Source organism: Pleurodeles waltl, chromosome 1_1, assembly GCF_031143425.1.
Source record: "Pleurodeles waltl isolate 20211129_DDA chromosome 1_1, aPleWal1.hap1.20221129, whole genome shotgun sequence".
NCBI lineage: Eukaryota > Metazoa > Chordata > Amphibia > Caudata > Salamandridae > Pleurodeles > Pleurodeles waltl.
Genome location: NC_090436.1, coordinates 730,516,625 through 730,537,019, shown reverse-complemented (window position 1 = coordinate 730,537,019; position 20,395 = coordinate 730,516,625). Strand labels below are relative to the sequence as shown.

The following is a 20,395-nucleotide window of genomic DNA, read 5'->3' as shown; positions in this document are numbered from 1 at the left end:
GTCTCTAAAATATCATTTACAAAAATATAATTTACAAAAATATCCCCTCGTTGGACTTTATAACAAAATCTACCCCAGCTGGACAATATTTTTGTAAATCGTATTCAGGACACAATATATATCACATGATATTTATGTAAATGATAATCTGACATACAATTCCTTTCTATCATAAAAACCTTACTTAGATTTCTTTTCAAAAAGGAAGGTTTTGCATCCTGGCGGTATTTTGACTCCCACAATTCTTTCTAAAGTTTAGGAATCTTTCCTGTCATTATGTTTCACATTTCCTTGGATTTCTGCAGGGGGAATACACATGTAGATAGACACGGATGAGGGAGTTTTGCTGTTCTGATTCCCTGTTTGTTCCCTTTGAACCAGCCAGTAGGGGGATGAAGCTTACCACCACTACTGAGAGTCACAACATTTCCCTTGCTATCTTGCAGGACTGTATGTCTCTTTATAGTCGGCTATCATCTGTATTCAAGGCTGCTCTGCTAGGGAAGAAGCTCCATTGCCTTAGATTTTTAAGTCATTAACATACAGTTGTGCCGCGCTATTATTTTGATTGGCCGACTACGAGTATTCCTCTTGGTTCGGAAATGTTGCATGTTGCTTTGCTATGACTTGATTTTATTTAAGTCTTGTTTATCTCGGGCATTTTACCCCTTTCCATGACGTAATCACAGGTGATGCCACCATGTCCCAAAGTGAGGTGCATATCAATTTCTGCGTTGTCACTAGTATCGTGTGGCATCATTTTTTGTCACAGAGTCAATTGGTGATGCAAATAATCCTGTCCTTGATTTATGGTGAAATGCTTTCTCTGTGACAGTGTGGTGGGAGACAGGCACACTGTGGCTTTATAAAGAGGCAAAGCCCTTCTGTCACAGTGGACGTGAAAGTGCAAACCACTTGGGTGCCACTGAAGGAAGGAGACTGAAAAAGCAGGCATCACAAGTGTCACAAATGAAATGTAAGAACTCTACAGACATTGGCCCATCCTTCTTTCTCAATAAAAGCATCCCCACCAAGCCAAAAGAAAATAGTAGTCAGCACAACAATGTGGAGCGGGATGGGAGTGGAGGTGATAGCCGGCAACACATGTACACTTACGGAGTACTGCAACTAAAAGAAAAAAAGAAGCTCTCGAAACGGAAGCAGAGGAAGGACTTTGGGCAACAACACAGTACCTTGGCCATGCTCAAGGAGAGGTACAAACACAAGAAGAGCAAGTGAAGCCAGAATGTGCTGTCCAAAGAAAAGCAGGGAAATGAGTGCCAAAGAAGCCAAACAATGATAAGCAATGGCCGGGCTGTAAGACCTTATAACTAAACAAAATGTCTTGTAAGCGACAGTGCATGGGCTGTCTGAGGCAAGGCGTAAAAATAAAAGGAAGCGGAATACATAAGTGAAGTAAGATGTAACATACTTTTGAAAACAAAAAAGCCATGTGAACTACAAACCCAGATTCTCTGAACTGTCAGGGATAATTCTATCTTTGCGGCCATTTTTGGGTGGAAATTGTGCTGAAAAACATAATGCTTGGCTCCAATTTTTGAAGATTTCTTGGAGGAGGAGAACCACCAGTAATTCTCTGGACAGTTAAAACCTGGAAAGCACATGATGAAAGTAATGGAATCATTAATTGTTGCCCTTTCAGAACCCCAGGCATTTTTGGCCGAGCTGAATGTTTCTGCTGCGAAATGGGCCTGCTTTAAAAAAAAAAAAAAATCTATGAGAGAACGCCCTTGAATTCCGCTGAGAGTGATGGTACTGTGCTTGCGTGGTACATTTTCTGGCTTCTGTGTAGTCTCGTCACTTTCAAAGTTGATAGCCCTTAATGCATGAAGAATACGAAGTTTGCGTCAACAATCGAAAGTCGACGCATATCACCGTCAGGACCAAAAATCAACCAATCTACAGCTGTATTTAAGTCAGATTTTCACTTTCATTGAGATCACTTTTTACAGTTGAAAATAAAATAAAAATTAATTAAGTACCGGAACGGAGAGTGCCGCTGTCATTCGTGGATGTCTGTGAGGCGATAGATGTACCATATCTGTAATGATTTCACTGAGCCCGCGGAGACCTTGTGTTGGCTGTAACTAAGTATATGCAAAGGTCTGTGGCACTAAAGTGCTTCACTGCCCTGTATCCTTACTTTGAGGGAGCTTAAACCTAAGACTACAAAGAGAGCGTTTTGGCTTAACACATTAGTACCAATGCAGGCCTGGACGTGAATACACATTTGTAACGCTAAAGACCTGATACATCAGAATTAGAGAGTACCTTGGTAAACGTGCGCTCCCCCGTGTTTACTTAAAACACGATTACTAAAGTACCATATTAGCTGTGTCAGAAAACCATTATTCTAGGTTTAGTGTCGTTAGACGTCTCCCCAGTAATGTGCCTTCCCCAATCTCATCATCTCTCCGTGGTGTCCCTCGGCCCTCCCCTTCCGGGAGGCCTGTGGTGGTGTTAAACCTCCCCTGGGGGAAGTTACACTGCCCAGCAACGGACGCTGGGCACAAAAAATATAAACATTTTCACTGCGTACTACTGTAGTAGCATTCTCGTTGCTGCAGCCAGACACGTCATTAACAATGAGCATTTCAGAGCATTCCTGGGAAACGCTGACCCCACAAAGGAAGCAGTAAATGCAGCGTGTGTGACCAGTCTCTGAAATGCATCCCTTTAAATAATGGCAGCATTGACTGAGTCAAAGGCTCGTACAGCAAATGACCGGTCTCCGTTTATGAGCTCTTCCAATAAAGAGCAGGGCCTCCTGTGTTTACAAATATCTTGGATTTCCGTGACCTCCAGTAAAGTTTTCTCTCTGACCTCGCGGCATGAGCACGCACACAACACATCTGCACCGCTCTCATTGCAAATAATCAGTCCTTCATGGCGTCTTTAGAATTTGCTACCGAGACACAGAACGCACAACCCTCTAGCGCCCCGCCCAGCAGCCTCTGATGCTGTCAGCCAAGCGGACTTTGTGATGTATGAGATGGCTGCGCGGCAGGACGCAGGCCTCGTCAAACACTGTACACACAGCAGGAGTCCTGCTTTATCTAATCTAGAGCCCTCCGCCGGAGGGGCACCATTTGACGTCCCCCATACTCCTGTGGAGACTGAGAAAAGCACAGCCAAATGCACCTTTACTTGAAACGCGGACTCCCGGGGGGATAAAAACACTCCCTCTCTTTTGTGAGTGATATGGGGTTTCCTCGTGCGGTAGAATTGTTTTCTTTTAATTAAGGAACATGGCGCACTCTTACAGATGTGCCTATGACCAGCAAACCCCTTGCCTCATACGTTGGGAGTCCTCCACTACCCTGGAACTGAGCTCTCTACAGAAATCCTGTAGCTCTGCACTGCTACAGTGATTATCCTGCGTTCTAAGGACTGCTCCTTGAGCATTCTGTGCTGCGCCTGGGATTGCAGTGATGCTGCAGTAATTATCCGAGTCAGAGGTGGGCCTGCCAACAAGTTAAAAGGAAGTGTCGAGCAACAGCCAAGACAAAGGGGCTGGAGTCATGGAAATAGTTGGCATGATGCAAACCATGAAACAACCATCATGTTAAAATTTGCTAAAATCTCTTCAAAATGCAAAAAGTGGATGTCTTTAACAAGCGGAACAGTTTCATTTTAGCACATCAGATTATATCACTCCATTGAGGGGTAATTGTTAACATTTAGAAACATGCCTGCCCCCTCCGCGGCTGCAACACTGTTAAGAACTAAGAAGCAAGTCAGTTCTGTGCATTCCCTATGTGGGCTAGATCCATATTAAAGATGGAGCGACATTGTAGTTTATTTAATCAAACACAAGAGGTTTTTGTACAGCGCACATCCTGACCTAACATGCATTATCATATGTGATAATGAAGAAAAATGAGGCTTTGTGAAATTAAATATTTGTCGAAGAGCACACAATTTGATGAAGCAGGGAAACCAGGATTGATACACGACTATTTGTTTCACGTTGTGCATTACAGCCACTCAGTGGGGATCTGTTTGTCTCCTTTTTAACATCAAAGATGTATGCTTTGTTTTTAATTCTTGGCGCACGAAGGTAGAGCGTGGGTGGCAAACAGAAGCCACATGAAAGCTCATCTCGTCTTGGGCTTGCATGCGCGGGGCTCCCCCAACTCAGGGCGCATATGCCAACTACTCCAGGCCAGGAGCCCCTCGATGGGGGTGGGCGGCAGGATGGCGCAACGCGCCTGACCCCCAAGTAAGGCTCCCAATGATTGGAAGAAGGAATTAGGGTGGCCCCGGAGGCACTTCTAGTGCTCCCGGGCTGCACGAAGGGGTGATGCACGCTGGCCTCACCCATAAAAAGGGGTTCTGGCGTCTTTCGCTTCTGCTTGCTGCCCACTCCCGGATCCTCCTTGTGATGAAAACAGCCCAAAAAACCCACCCACCTCCCCCATGGCAATTGATCGGATGTTGTTTGTTTATGCTCTCTGGTGTTGCTCTGCTTGTCCATGTTACCTGGCATTCATTATTCTTGTTGGAACAGCTGTTATCTGCTACTCCCCACACAGTGTGGATAGCTTCATCGTGAAAGTATGTTTGTCGCACGTTATGTCTTGCGGAGTGAGATCATGATTGATGGGACAACCAGCTTTACCTTTTCTTACCAGAGCAGGAAACCTGCTGGCTGGTCTGTGAAGACGACATCCAGGGGTGCGGAGGTTGTGAGTGGTCACCAGCATCTGGTCCCCAGGGCCAACCACCCGCGCATGGGCAAAGATCGAGGCTAGCACTGGCCCTTGGGGGGATGGAGCCTGAGGGCGGAGGGGGCACCCGAGGTAGGTATCCTGGTGGGCAGGCCGGCTCCCTGCGCAGGAATTGCACCTAAGAAGATCTGAAGGAGAGTAAGATGCTCCCATATGGAAGGCCAACCCCATGGCCACCTAGCAATGGGGTGGAGCAAGGACTGGGGCGTCTCCTTTTGATTCAGTCATGATCTCATCCGCAGTCACTGAAGTAGATACGCAGGAGCTGTCTTTAGATAATTATAGGAATTCCAATCTACTAGCATACTCTGTTAAGGCTAGACATCTACAAATGTAAACTAATATGTAAATATGTTGGGGTTACTGCATAAACTTTTTGATGACTGATTTATGATTTTTGTTGTAAATAAAATACGGCTGGGGTTTATGACCCCCTAACTCAAAAGGTTGAGTTTTATTTCCTAAAAGTGTTGCTGGGTCATGCAGGAGGGTGGACTTTGGGGGGGTAGGCGGGAGGCCTTGGCGGTACCAGGCCATGTGTCCAATAAGCCCTTAAATAGAGCAAGAGCCAAGCATCTGGCTTGGGCTTTCAGTGGCTCACTCACTTATAATTCTAGTATTGCCGTACTGCTTCTTATGATTTCTGTGCTATGCTCGTGATTCTTGTTCTGCATTCTATAATTGATGTACTAATTCTAATACATTTTGTGTTATGCTATGCTCTAGATTTCTCTACTGCTGCTTATTATGCATTCTGTGGTACGGCTCAATACTTCAGTACTGCTGCTTCCTATGCATTTTGTGCTATGGTCGAGATTTCCGTACTGCAGCTTCTTATGCATTCTGTGGTATGGCTCAAGATTTCTCTAAGGCTGCTAATTATGCATTCCGTGGTAAAGCTAGACATTTCTGTACGGCCGTTGTACAGCTCAAGATTTCTGTACTACTGCTGCTTCTTATGCATTCTGTGGTTGGTTCGAGATTTCTGTACCGCTTGCTGTGATAGGTTCACTGTTCCTCATAATTCGTGTATTGATCCTTGCAATTCCTCTGCCAAAACACATGACCTTGTGCTTATGTGTTTTTAAGCAGTTAAGTATATCATAAGGCTGTTGCCTCAGATGACATCCCAGAGCCCACTGCGAGCCTGCTCAAGCTCAATTCCAAATCTTACAAAGTGTTTCTACTTCTTACTGCAAAAGTTTTCACATGCATACCAAGAAGTGTATACTTTTATATCGAACCTTTTATATAGAACCTATGCTATTTAAAACTCTTTGCCTCACTTCTTGCCATTAACTCTATCAAAAACCTTTACCTGGGCGTGGTTTGCGTTCTGCACTAGATGCCACCAACAAGTTGTTTAACATAACTGAGATGAGGAACAAAGAGTGAGACAGACCACAAGATGAGCAGAAGGCAATATAGAAGAAGAGTGTGGTACCAGGGAGCATGGAGGGTCAAGCAAGAGTCAGTGTGTTACTGATATTAAGGCACACGGCGCACTAGTACATCAAAATACGCTTGTGTGCTTCTAGAAATGCAAACATTCATTGATCCCCTTTACCTTTTGGTGTGGGAACAAGTTGATCATGTCGGTCCATCTGACCCAGAGGATCATGCGACTCAGGCACCTCCATTTCACCTAGGAGAAAAACAAGCAATTACCATTTAACAACAGATAATATTTGCTGCCGACACTTATTAGAAACATAGCCTATGGTTAGACGTACTTGCTAGCCTATGGTTAGAGGTACTTGTAATCAACCATTTTTAAGTCTCTGGTGTACTTGTAGAAATACACGAAATTACAGCAGCTTTGCAAAACTCCTCTATCCATTGGACCAATTAACAAGAAAGTGCTGTGTTCATCCGATTCTTTGCTTTGATTGTCACACTTATGAGGCTCATACAGTAATCGGACTATGGGTTTAGGGAACTAGACTGCATCCTCATTTTAATATCCATAACATAACATTAGTCTTACTATACCCTAATAATAATGGTAGGGAAAGGATATATTTTTCAAGCAGGAGGAGTGGTCTCCTTTTCCATTACAGTTTTCTGATGTTCAACTAGCTTCTTATCTACTGGTTCTCTCTTGAGAATGTCCCTGGCAGCTATTTTAATAGTATTCCCCCACTCCCCGCCATATGTCAGATGTATAACTCTTTGGTTTCATTGCTCCTTTCTACAAATTGTTTCGTGCATTTGCTTCACATGTGTAAGATGTGTCATTTAATTTCTAACAAGTGTTAATCTATTCTGAAACCATGCTACTGCTGTTGAGAAAGCAAAGTAACCGAACAAGCATGAGCTTCGCTAGCTTAATAGTACTTAGGGGTGTGCAAAAATGAGACGGTCGATCCTCGGTAACATGAGGAAGCTGATTTTTTTTAAACTTCACAATTTTCATGAATAATGCACAATTTAAAAAAAGACTCAGTGGTTGAAAACATTAGCCAAATGTAGTGCTGTGCAAGAAAATGCCCACAAGAAACATCAATCGCAGGAAAAAAGCCTGCAAAAATATTTTTTGCAAGAAAATTCAATCACAATTTTTATTGGGCCGAATCAGGCAAGTTGTTGAATTTTGGACAAGCCAGCCCAACTGCCCCCATGTTGTTCTAAATTTCCTACAATTGAAAGCGCACATCCTACTAGTTGTAAAGCAACTGCAATGCTCAAGTGCTCCGCGATCTCATGAGTTTGCTTTGTAGTATGTTCTATTGTTATTTTACCACACATTTGGCTACTGCTTGGCCTCCTAGCATGTGTGTGTTAGTGGTTATGGTTTTTCTCATGGGTTTACTGTGAGAGGGGTGTCTGTTTACACACCATCGCCCAAGTGAGTAGAAAAGTTGTACATATTGTCAGGAATTCCTAGAGTACATCACAGAAATCTACACAATAATATATTTCCAGTCCAACTCCTTTTCCACTATACTTACTCAAAAGAATTGCTTATGTTGTACATAATCTACAGGAGTACACCTCCTACTTCAGCTCTCCTCAAGGAAGCTCCCTAGCCCTATGCAACAGCCATTGTGTTCAAAAGGAGGCAGCGTCATAGCCGCATTGGTGCCCAAAACCAGTGAATAACATGTCATTTAAATATCACAACACTGTGAGTGCATTGGGACAAATTCAGGTTGGGAGAAACACTTTTTAAAGAGTTGACACCAGAGGTCTTCCTTTTGGTGCTCGATATATCAAAGGGTGAGCCACAGTCAAATTTGAGAATACTGACCTCTTATATGATTACAATTGCCAATGTGGTTCCCAAGACTCTAGGGTCCAGGTTTTATTTTTTTTAAATCTTTGCATGGATCCTCAACCCGCCCCACCTTTCAACTCCCAAAGTTACGTTAATACAATACCTGACACTGCATGGCACTGGTCATTTGAGAACATAATAAAACAAGTAAATACAATAACATAATTTAAAAAGTCTGATTCAGGCTATACATGTGCCCAACTATAGTTTAGTGTTTATTGGGAATTTGCAGACACCATTAGATATTTTCTGAACCCGTTCCATGTTTAGAACCAATGAGAGATGATGCACTTAAACTTATTTTGGTTTGTCCACTGATCTTGAGTCTGTAAAGGAAGTTTAAATGCATCATCTCACATTGGCTCTATAAGTCCCATTGTTCTAGTAGAAAAAAAATCATGCAATCAAGATCAACATGTCCTTCTTGATCTTCACTGCACGAAACAGTTCTCCTCTAGAACAATAGGACTTAAAGAAATAAAATATACCGGAAAAAGTACTTTTAGGACTAATTCTCCTTTAGTAGTTAAAAACTTTAATATGATATATTGAAAATGTACAAGTGCATGCCTGAGTTTTCATTATAACCAGTTAAACAGGGATCAAGCTCTGGGTTTAAAGATTGTTCATGAATCACTTTAGCAAGACAGATCACACTTGTTTTATTAGCTTCTGAATAAAATAACACAAGCAAGTAGCAAGGTCCAACGTCAAGATTTGTAATATCCTTAAGTAACCATAACCACATTTACAAGCCAGCAAAACCTCAACTTCATATTTTACTTTACCGCTCTGCACCCTTTGGAATGACTTTGGAATATTTCCTGACCATGAGAGAAAACACACCCTTGCCACGTGTAACATGCAAACGTAAACACATTTTTAGTGTGATCACTTAAAGTATATATTGATACATTAAACAAAAACACAGCTGACCTTTCATTGGTTACAAGTATATCTAGTTTGGCTATCTAACTATAGATGGAGATGAGATTACTGAGACCGGTACATTTCACTGTACTGAGCACAGAACACTTTTGGCTTGGTCTGGTCCCTCATTTTGGGCCATCATCTGTGTTCAGAACACGGAGTCATGTTATAACCTATGTGTCCCATACTGACATAATCACATGCTCTTGGAAAGATAACTTGTGTCCTGCATAACAGGTCTGTGGCACAATGAAAATACAAGAGTGGGGTTCCAAACTGAAGAAGGGATTCAGTCCCGGGAATGCGCCCAACAATTATTTATGCTAACCGAAAGAGTGATTACCCACTGTCATAGGCCATTTACCAGCACAAAGTTGTCATCCTACGAAAAACCATCACGTACCCACTCACCAGAGATACCCTAACCACGCAGAAGCAAATATGCATCTTCCTGCACAAAAGTGCCATCTGTGCTCATGCATAAAGGAATACAAAAGAGACTTTTTCTACCTCAGTAGGAACCTGCTAGATTACAAGATATTTCAGCACCCTTTTCACCCTTCAAAGTCACTTGACCTTTCCAGCGCCCACAAAATAACAGTCGATATTGAGGAGCATTTCTGTAAGATATTTGGAAGTGCTAGTCTTTTGCAAAGTTTAATTTTGTCCAAGAGAGGAGATTTTAGACAAGTTAAACACCCACCATAAGTCACATCTAATGGACTTATATTAAAAACTAATCTATTGAATAATATTTTCCACGGTGATGACTGAACAATAACCTCCTCCTGCACACCACAAAAAACATCTAGCTGGGCTTGTGCTGTCTGTGCCCAGAGGACAATAGTCAATACTGCATACAATAGTTCACAGTGTCACCAACAACCTATAGTTGGCCTATAAATACTGTGCACCAGACACACAAAGATGTGTTGGCCACATTCTTAATATGAATGGAGGTAGTTTGCCATACGAATGAAAAAAATCCCATTCCCCATTGCAAATCCCATAGCTCAACATTCACTCAGGGAGAACATTTTCTTAGGTGGAGTCTGGATGTAGAGGTGGAGTGCAGTTTGTGTCCCAGCAAAGAGAGGCGTGCACACAGCACGAGAGTGGTGAAAGTCTAGACGACACACCTTTTCACCAGAGGTCCTGGACCATGTGCTAAGGGTGAAAATGGTGATGCCTTTGCATATATCTGATGAGCACATAACACCACACTGGCTGTCTCTGGTGGCAGCTCACCTCTGTCATCTGCAGGGATTGTGAGAAACCCTCTAGATGAGGGGTATGCCCACCTCAAGTCAGATCTGAAATTTCCCAAAAAAGGCATAGAGAAACGCCATGGTGAACGCTGGTGACTGATGGGTGGGTGAACGCTTCCTATCAATTTGCTCCATTGTTTGGAGTCCTCAGTGCACAGTAATGTACATACATGCAACTAAACATGCCATTTCTGGTGATAATATGCCACCTGACAGCAGCTCATGACTGGCACCGGCCATGTCTGGGCTCAGCAGCACCCATCACGTTTCATCAATCCTCACAAAATGGGGGCACATGAAGATGAGAAGCAGCTTTCAACAAAACCCAATATAAAACTCTGAAGTCACCAGATTCACAGTGACTCGGTTTTAAAGCTTGCCTTACCGCAATTGGTTTACTATTCTTTTCAAAAGAAGGCACACACTGCCAACTACGCTGCCAAATTCACTAATAGTAAGAAACAAATACCTATTTGACAGAAGAGGTTTGTTCTCCGATTGCCGCCATTTTTTTAGTAATCCATACACAGACTACAGACAAGCGTACAAGATGGCTAGGTTTTGGTGATAAAAAGGTCATTTTTATAGATAACAAATATTAGGGGGGGAGTTCAACAACACAAAGAAAACCTGTTCAAATTTGGCGGTAGATTTGTATCTTACAGTACACTTATAGGCGACAGTTCTCAACCAGCAAACGTCGTTCACCTCATGCACCCCCCTTTCAGGCTGTCCGATGAAGAAATACAAGTATTCCTGCAGTGTGGAAAAATGTGGAAGGAAAACTCTGACTTGATTATTTGATTATGTCAGGCGTCATGTTGCGGATATCAAGTTCTCTGAAAGAGGAAGCGCATGAAAGGGGCAAGGGCTACCCTTCAGGATAGGTTAGCAGTAGGGCGGATCCAAAGTCAGTCTCCCTTCACTCAAAATACTCCTTAGGAAATTGTTAGAAGCACTCCTTCACCCCGTTCCTCTAAGAGTTCATTCTTCCATATGAAGTCCTACGTCATTCAATATTTTTAAAGTAATGACCACTCCCAGTTCATCGGGCTACACTGGGAACGGCGGAAAAACCTCCAGAATGAGGGTCTCATGCATCATAACCTTTTCCCACAGGGCTTGAACTTTGACTTTTACCCTTGGAATCTCAGCTAAGCGACAAATGAACAAGCTCTTCATTTTGATTCCTCCCTAATATTTTCTTCATAAAAATTAACGTTGTTGACCTTCCTCGAATTGCCAACTTGGGGCACTCTCCAGACAATGGGCCCTGTGTGGACTTTGATTCCGCTGCCAATCTGATTACTTTGGCTGCGAGCGCCAGGCTACTTATGGTGCTGAATCGGGGCCTTTCATTGGCATTTTTTTTCAACAGCTGCAGTCCCTGGCATCAAGGCGGACTTGGCAAATCTGCCAAGGTGCTAAACAGCCTATTGCAGAGCAGTTAGTGCTAGTATTGAACCCAGGCCTTTGAAATAAATGTTAAAATAACAATTTTACTTACTTTTCTATTAACTATTTTAAAAGTCTGTTCCAAAAAAAGAAAATCTTGCCCCCATCAAAGGCATTATTTAAACAGGGTATGGATCATAGATGCCATATGGTTACTATGTAAAACACACAGCAAAAGGGCCCTAGATTTATAGATGCCCCTAATTCACAGTACAGATTGTGAGAGTGCAGGGAGAATAGATGTGTGGCCAAGTAATGCACGTGTCAGTGAGCGGAAACAGAAACAGGATTTTACCTTATGAGCACACAGTTTCCAAGCCAGATCTTTCAATGCCAGGCCTTAAGGACATGTACATGGGAGACTGAATGGAATGGAATCCCTGTGCTTCTGGACCACCGGATTACAACCTCCAGCCCTGGAATGTAGTCAAGTGGGAGACACTGGTGAAACCCTCCCCATGACAACCAACCAGATTCACTCTGCATCACGTCATTAACAGGCCTTGCTATTTCTGCTGTCACTGCCTAACCTCTGCCCCAAATCCCAGTAGGTGAAGCTAGTGACCTGCCCTCTTCCCGAGCCCCCACACACATTCAAGTGTCCAAGGCACCACACTTAAACCCCTTTCCTCTTACACAGTGCTTAATGTGTAAATAAAAAAACGTGCCGGTGCCCAAAGCCCTCATCTTAAACACGAGGCTGTGCAATTAAATGTGCGAAGACAGAATATTGAGGCAGCGTAATCCTGAAGCCATTTCTAGCCTCTTCAATCCATTTAAAGACACTCCCTGTCCCTTCATCTCACTCTTGCAGCTTTCTCATTTCTCCCATTTTTACGCTTTTTCGTTTTTCTCTTCCCCGTCTTTCCCATATGTGTCTTTTGCTCACAGTAAATGCTCGAGGCAGAGAAATAAGCACCGTCCCTCAAAAATAAGTGCTCATGGTCCGCACCGGAAATGACAAGCACAAATTAAGCACCGCTCTTACATTGGACAGTCACTAGTATTAGCTGCCCCCCTTGCCTGCCTGGTGCTGTGGATAGTCTGTGGAATCATTCAGAAAGCATCAACAGAATGGCATTGGAAGTTCCACCTCAGAATGATCTGCGACATGACATGGATAACTGGAGGAAACATCCACCCCACTTTGAGGCAATTGGAAAAAACACAACTGGGCTGAGCAAGAGCATTAACACAATAAAAAACACCATATTATTTTAAACGAGGCACAATATCCTCCATGCTAGCCAAACATGTCTCCTTGAAAGATTTCACTTGTAGTTAAAGTATACTCTTTTTGTTTTCTCAGGCTCGATGTAGAGTATTAACTGCAGAAGATCTGTTGGTGTATTTTGTGAGAGTTCGGGCCTACTGCTCATTTTTTGCATCCTGTTGTTTTTTGTGTGGTAATTAAGAAATGCTTAAGCAGCATTTAGTTGAGAGGGCTTAGTCAGTGACTGTTCTGAAAAGATCGTGTACAGAGGAAGACACACCACTCACCACTCCACACATTTCTCAGTGGCAGGCATATGTGACAAGCAGTCGTGTGCAGCTACCAGGAGTAGCCTCTCTCTTGTGGTTGGCTAACCCTCAGAAGTAAATCCCTTGGGAGTAGGAAGGTATTTTATGCTTTAAGTCTGACCCACAAATACATAGAGAGAGCTTTGACTCAACCCCAGAGGAATATTCCCCTCTCATCTCGTAGTATCAGCTGTATGGGTCTTTTGTTACATTGAATTACAATCTATTTTACATCTAAAACCTATACTCAATCTTTAGACATTGGTTTGTGTCGGAGATGCACTGGAAACATAAAACAACCATTTTTATAATAAACATGAAAGCAGCAATGTAAGGAAGGCTCACTAGTCATATAGCCTTCAACGGGTCTATGGTGGACTATTATGAAGTCAAGGGAGACTTCCACAAAGTCCTTCTTTAATTTCTATGTGAAAGGACGCTCCAAAGGGTACTTTTCCTCGCCTGGTATTAATGTGTGAATGCATACAAGCACAGGTATGCACATGCCTTTGTGCACATTACAACATTAAAGCCGGACTTATTGGCTTCGCCAAATCACATTTTTCTCTTTCAGATGGGCAAAAAAGAATACCCGATGGTCATAATGTTTCAGTATATTTCGGTATCATCCTCCATGCCTGCCAGTTCCTTCTCATCTGCGAACTGCGTGTATGCTGAAGACCCGGCAGCGTTTTCAATTTGCCTTTGTGAGACCTGGGAGCACTGTGTATACAGCTGGCATTTTTTAGCTAAGCTGTTAAATACCTAAAATACCTAATCCTTCAAAATCATGCTAGAAGTTCCAAAAACCGGAAAACGGGATGTGGAACCTAGTGCGGTTAAGATGAAGTTACATTTATTTATTTAGAGCACCAGCAGCAACAAACACCTGCAGAGGGGTCATAATAAGGTGTAGGCGCTTTCATTTTTTTAAACAAAGCAACAGAAACATGAAGCTTGAAAATATGAGACAGAATGACAGTTGGAAAGATCCCATCCACACACTACGTTGTGCAATACTGCGGGGTCTGCAGGGGCGTCGGAGCTCTTTGGCCTGTCTGGGATATGCATTCCCACACGGCTCTGAAAACCCGCGCAGACCAAGAAGGATTTTAAAAGGTTCGAGGTGTCTTGTGAACAATTTCGTGGGTTTGCTGTTCGGCATACATCTGTGTAGATGCTTGGAGGGCATTAGCCAAGATCCTTATGTATCTCGATGTGATTGCTGTCCCCAAGGTGTCTGTATTTGGTTGTTGCGTTTGCATTTTCTCAAACCAGGCACGAGGGATTGTCCCTTCATTTTACTTTTTTGGAATGTATTTGATTGATAGCCCTTTGATGTTACATTGGATGCGGTGAGTAAGGACCTGGTAGAGTAACAGTGTACAAATACTCTATCAGACCACAGAACAAGAGATTCTTGTGATGTGTGTTGTGTCTGATGACATCTGAATGCTGTTGAGTCGGTTATGGTTGCATGACAGTGTTGTACAGTAATCATAGTGAACTGGGTGTGTGTTGTGCTGCTGGAGAGTGACACATTGACATTTATATGACCTTTGACAAGGTGTTGGAAACATGGAGGTGTGGCGTTTGAGCATCTAATATACTCAGTTATATGAGTCGCTTCGGTTGTTGGGTGAGTGAAATGGACCAGAAGAAGAAATGCAAGATATTTACCAAGACACGGCTGCCCCAAACTATTTAACCTAAACGGGTTCAGCTAAGGAAGACGGATGTGAAATGCATTAGAGAATGGTCGAAGTCTGCTCGAGGCAGGGCTTTCTCACAAAACAAACGAAGGACAGAAAATGGTGTTACACCCGGTTGATGGCTGCGTGTGCCTTTGATAATACTACAGGCCAACAAGGGCTGTCTCAAGGTGCGACATACGTTGAGGCCACTTCCCACTTTAGAAGTTTCAAATATAGTGTTTGTGGAGGAACCAGTAATCACAACCAGGTTTTTGTGCACTTTCCCCATGTGACTCAGATCTGAATGTTCCAGATTGCCACATTTTTAATATTGTGATTCGAGTGGATTGTGGTGGGCTATTTTTTCTCTTTATTAGTATCACAGTGCTTCCCACTCACTCTATTTTCAACCAGAAGAAGTCCTAAAAAAAGAACGCCATCAGCTATGGTTGAAACTGAGATGTGACTACATTTTTGGTTTCTGTTTCTCATGTATTAAAGTACAGACATCAATAATTATTAACACGAGTTCACACGTACTCTCACATACTGTAACCATATACTTGAATTAAAGTCGTAGCAGTGATAGAGACTTTAGAAAGATGCAAAAGCAAAAGTTGTACAACACAGGCCACAGTGGCCAGCATTGACAGTTATGCTGGCACACTTCAATCACTCTTCAGTTTATGCATTTTTCGCCATATGTTTATGAACCCATCCAGCATAAAACCCTAGGGGATGGTGGCGAAATACGTGAATGCACGGAACGTATATATTGCAAGAAGATCAGAACTTACCAAGTAGACACAATAACCTCTCTTCACTGATGTATTTCCCGGAATCACTGTTTTTGCCTAAAATGCAAGGCAGTACACAAGGAGATGGGGATAAAGGCAAACTACACATTACACATATACCTTTTACACTGCTGCTCTAACACTTGGCCACAGAGGAGTTGTTAAGACTTGTAAAAATCAAGGAAAAAGGGTATTGTCCAGTCTTTTAAGATGACCACAATAGGTGTGTCTACAGCATAATGTAGTGGCCTTGCAAGGGGCCAAGGCGCAAGTTTGTATGCCTCGGAGACAGGTGCGGGTTATATCAGACCAGTCAAAGGCAGTGGTCAATGGTGTCTGCTTTTTCAATTTTGTGGTATCCTGCAGTTAGCAACCATTGGTTGCCAGAGGCTTGTAGTGATACCTGGGTGGTCATTCAGAGGCAGCAGACAGGTCAAATACAGGAGCTCCATCAGGATCTCAACCGACACCCACGACGCCCTAGATGCCGCTGAACACCTGCACTTCCAGATATACATTAACGCCAACACCACCCTGAGAGGAACCCTTGTCTACAGACCCTGGGGCCTCGCTGACACAATCAGCACCCACGCCCTCACCTCCACAGACTACATGCTCCTCGGCGACCTGAATTTTCACCTGGAGAACACCGGCGACAGCAACTCCTCAGCCCTAGTAGACAACCTCGCCAACCTCGGCCTCAAGCAACTTGTCACTATGCCCACCCACTCAGCCGGCTACACACTTGACGCCATCTTCTCCACCAGCAGCCATGTCACCTTCACCCACACCACCGAAGTCAACTGGACCGACCACCGCTGTGTCCATTTTTCCTTCCACAAACCCACTGCCCACCACCAACAGCATCGGATCCCTCACCACAAGTGGAACAAGATCTCCAAGGACCAAATGATCTCCACCCTCGCCTCTCCACCCAACACCAGCAACCTCAACACTGCCGCCCTCAACCTCAAGCAATGGCTCGACGACTGCGCCAACACCCTAGCTCCAATCAAGAAAACCACCAACACCCACACCAACAAGAAAGCTCCCTGGTTCACCGCAGACCTTTAGGCCTCCAAGCGGGAATGCCGAAAAGCCGAGAAGATCTGGTGCCAAGAACAAACAGAAAGCAACCACGCCGCCCTCAAATCCGCCATCTGCAAACATCACCAGCTCATCCGCACCACCAAAAGATCTTTCTACAAAGAATGAACTGACAACACCGCACACAACAGCAAGGAGCTCTTCAGCATCATCAAAGAACTCACCAACCCCAAGTCCTGCTCTGCCGACCCCCCTCACTCGCAAGACCTCTGCAACTCCCTCGCCACATTTTTTCACCGCAAGATCACAGACATCCGTAGCAGCTTCGCACCGCCATCCCCCACCACCACCACTGCCAAGGTCGACCCCAACACACCCATCCACACCAACATCCTGAGTGCCTGGACCCACACCAACTATGAGGAAACCACCAAGACCATGAGCACCATCCACTCCGGGTCACCCGCCGACCCCTGCTCTCACCACGTCTTCAATAAAGCCAGCCAAATCATCGCTCCCCAGCTCCGGACCATCATCAACAGCTCCTTCGAGACCGCCATCTTCCCGGACAGCTGGAAACATGCAGAAGTCAACCCCCTGCTCCAAAAGCCCAAAGCCGACCCCAAAGACCTCAAAAACTACCGTCCCATCTCCCTACTCCCCTTCCCTGCAAAGGTCATTGAGAAGATAGTCAAAAACCAACTATCTCGCTTATTGGAGGACAACAGCCTACTCGACATCTCCCAGTCCAGCTTCCACAAGAACCACAGCACCGAGACCACCCTTATCGCTTGCACCGACAACACCAGGATCAGGCTCGACAAAGGTGAAACCGGTTCCCTCAGCCTCCTTGGCCTTTCCGCAGCCTTCGACACCGTCTGTCACCACACCCTTCGCACACGCCTCCACAATGCCGGAATCCACCACAGAGCCCTGGATTGGCTCACATCCTCCCTCTCTGGCAGAACCCAAAGAGTCCGCCTCCCCCGTTCCTGTCAAAAGCCACCAAGACCATCTGCGGAGTCCTCCAGGGATCCTCACATAGCCCCACCCTCTTCAATGTCTACATGGCACCGCTCGCAAACATCATCTGATCCCACAACCTCAACATCGTCTCCTACGCAGACGGATGATGGGCACAGCCACTCGTTTTTGTGGACCAGGAGTTTTTCATCATCAGCCTTAACCCAGAGAAAGTAATTGCGAGGGGCAGAAAAGGGTGACAGGATTGAGAGAAAGATAGGAAAGAGTGGCCACCTACAAGAGTAGGACAGACGGGAAGTGAAGGGTCACATGCAGGGATGCATATACCATGTTTGCATCAAACACCATGGTTGCCTTGCTGGGCTACTGACATTTCTCTTTTTGTTTATCCACTTCACCTCAAAGGAAAGGGACACTTGGTGCCTGAGGACATTTCTAGTACAGTTGTACAAAGCATTCGAATATCATGGGGGAGAGGATGTAGTGTAACAGCCAGAGCTGTTGACTTTGGAGCTGAGGAACCAGGTTTGAGCCTTGGTGTTGACAGCAACGTCCCCCATGGGAGTAGACTTCACTTTGAGGCAGTAAAGAGGAATGGAAGGTGGAAGTTAGATGCTAGAAGTGCTATGTACATTGTAACATGATGTAGATACAATGGACGCACATTGGTCTCTGAGTAAGCCAGTTGTTCATTAAGGCACTTGGCTTCAGCCAGTGCATGAATTTCTGGACATTCTTTCATGTGGTGTGCAAAGTCAACTTCCACCGGAAACTGGTTTAGCAGATGGGCAACAGAAGTGAGTCTTCAGTTCTACTTGGTTGCTGGCTGCTAGAGGCGGACTTTGCTTGGATGGTCTAAGCAAGCTCATCAAGAAGGTTGCAGGCAAGAGGCTGCAGCCACTGTCAGTCATCCTCCACCACATTGGTTACATTGATTTGGCAATGTTGGAAGAAGAACTTTATTTAGAACTTAATGAGGGAAATCTCATGATTGGCTAAAACATGTTCAGTACGGGCATGGACACTGCATGGTCCCATGTCATCCAGAGGGGGTAGTCTTGAAGCTGTGTTGGTCCTCTAAGGGCCTGAATGAATCAGTCAGATGTCTTAGAAAAGAAACAGTTACTTAACACAACGTTGTGAAGACAATTCCTTGTGGTTGCCTCGGGGCAGGCATGGTTTCACAGAGATGGGGTTCATTGTTCAGCCAGGGGTGACAAGTTGTTTGTGGATAACCTTGTGAGCATTCACTTCATAGCAATTTTCACAACACTATGCAGCAGAATTTGGAGAGAGGTCTGGTTGGTTGGGGAATCACCCATGCCTGTGGCAGGAGTTGAGTCAGGTTTGGCCACAAAACAGGTAGACAACCTTGGCATCAAGAATATAAGTGCAGACGAATTCAAGATGGAATAATTTTTTTTTAAACTTTAAGGCCAGGACAGGGGTACCATAATATCTGGTGGAAAGCACAGGACATCCCCTACTACAACTATCCAGAGCCAGACAGGGTACTCCATTAGACAGCCCTGGGGATACTGGAGGATGGTGGCTGCACCAGGGTTCCCTGGCACGACTCGGTTGCCATAGCCCATCTCCCAATGGGTGCCAGGGGCAAGATCCCTGTATTGGGTGGGCTCTGGCATTTTGTTTGGGAGACCAGCTATAAGGCTGGCTCAAGCTCCCTCTGTCTTGAGAGGGCAAGTGAGTTTACCTTGTAAAGGCCAGCTTATGGAGGGACCAGCAGGATTTAATCCCGGATCCATTTCAATTAAATTAGTTGATGCCACAAGAGCCTGAGGGGTGGTCAACCAATAATCCATTTGAATATTTGCTAGGATATTTAATGTATTAGTTATGTCCATGTGATAATCATAATTATATTCTGTGCATATTGTACTTAGGCCCTCATTTTGAAGGCTGGAGTTCTTTTCATCAACCGCCAGCCCCCTGGAAAACCCACCGGCTGTATACTGTTTTCCCCGCCAGGCCGGCGGGCGGAGACAGTGTTTCCACCCACCGGCCTGGTGGGGAACACGGCCGTAACATTGACGGTGGCTCCATTAGGAGCCGCCGCCAATGTTGGTGTGCGGCGGGAGCAGCATTACCTGTTGCGCATGTCACTGCCCGTAAATTGGGCAGTGACATGCACCACCAGGAAAAGGCTGGCGGCATATGAAACATTTTCCAAAGGGTAGCACAGCTACCCTGGCGGATGGTGTTTCATCCCGCCGCCAGGCTGCCTGGCGGTGGGTGACGGCTGCCGCTGGCGGCCGTCAACCTGTTCCTTATGTGGCGGTTCGGCCCGCCATGCCAGCTGGCAGCTTCAGCTGCCACTTCCGGCATGGCGGGCCGAACCGCCATGTTCATAATGAGGGCCTCAATATGTAAACAAAAAAATTGTCGTATTTATGAGGTGTAATAAATACAGTCAGAGAATGGCATATTCTCTAACGCAAGAATGCTGGCTTACTTTGTGTCTTTTTTCCACAGAATCTGTTATATGCTTATTGGTCTACAATGTCTTGTTTGAGATCTGACCGGTCTCACTACAGTCCCCCAACCTGTGTCTAGACAGACTTTCTGCTCTTCAGAACACCCATATTATCACCTTAATGACTTCAGCTCAGTGACACTCCACGCTGAATGAACGCCTAAGCGAAATCCGCCT

At 44.7% G+C, this 20,395-nt stretch overlaps 1 protein-coding gene across 1 annotated transcript in view; it reads right to left on the bottom strand.

The window, feature by feature from the left end:
- ROR2 (receptor tyrosine kinase like orphan receptor 2) overlaps positions 1–20,395 on the bottom strand; it is a 228,377-nt gene that overhangs the window by 69,103 nt on the left and 138,879 nt on the right. The window contains exon 2 of the mRNA XM_069227391.1: positions 6,319–6,396. Coding sequence (XP_069083492.1) covers positions 6,319–6,396 — 78 coding nt within the window. The remainder of the gene's footprint in view (positions 1–6,318; positions 6,397–20,395) is intronic.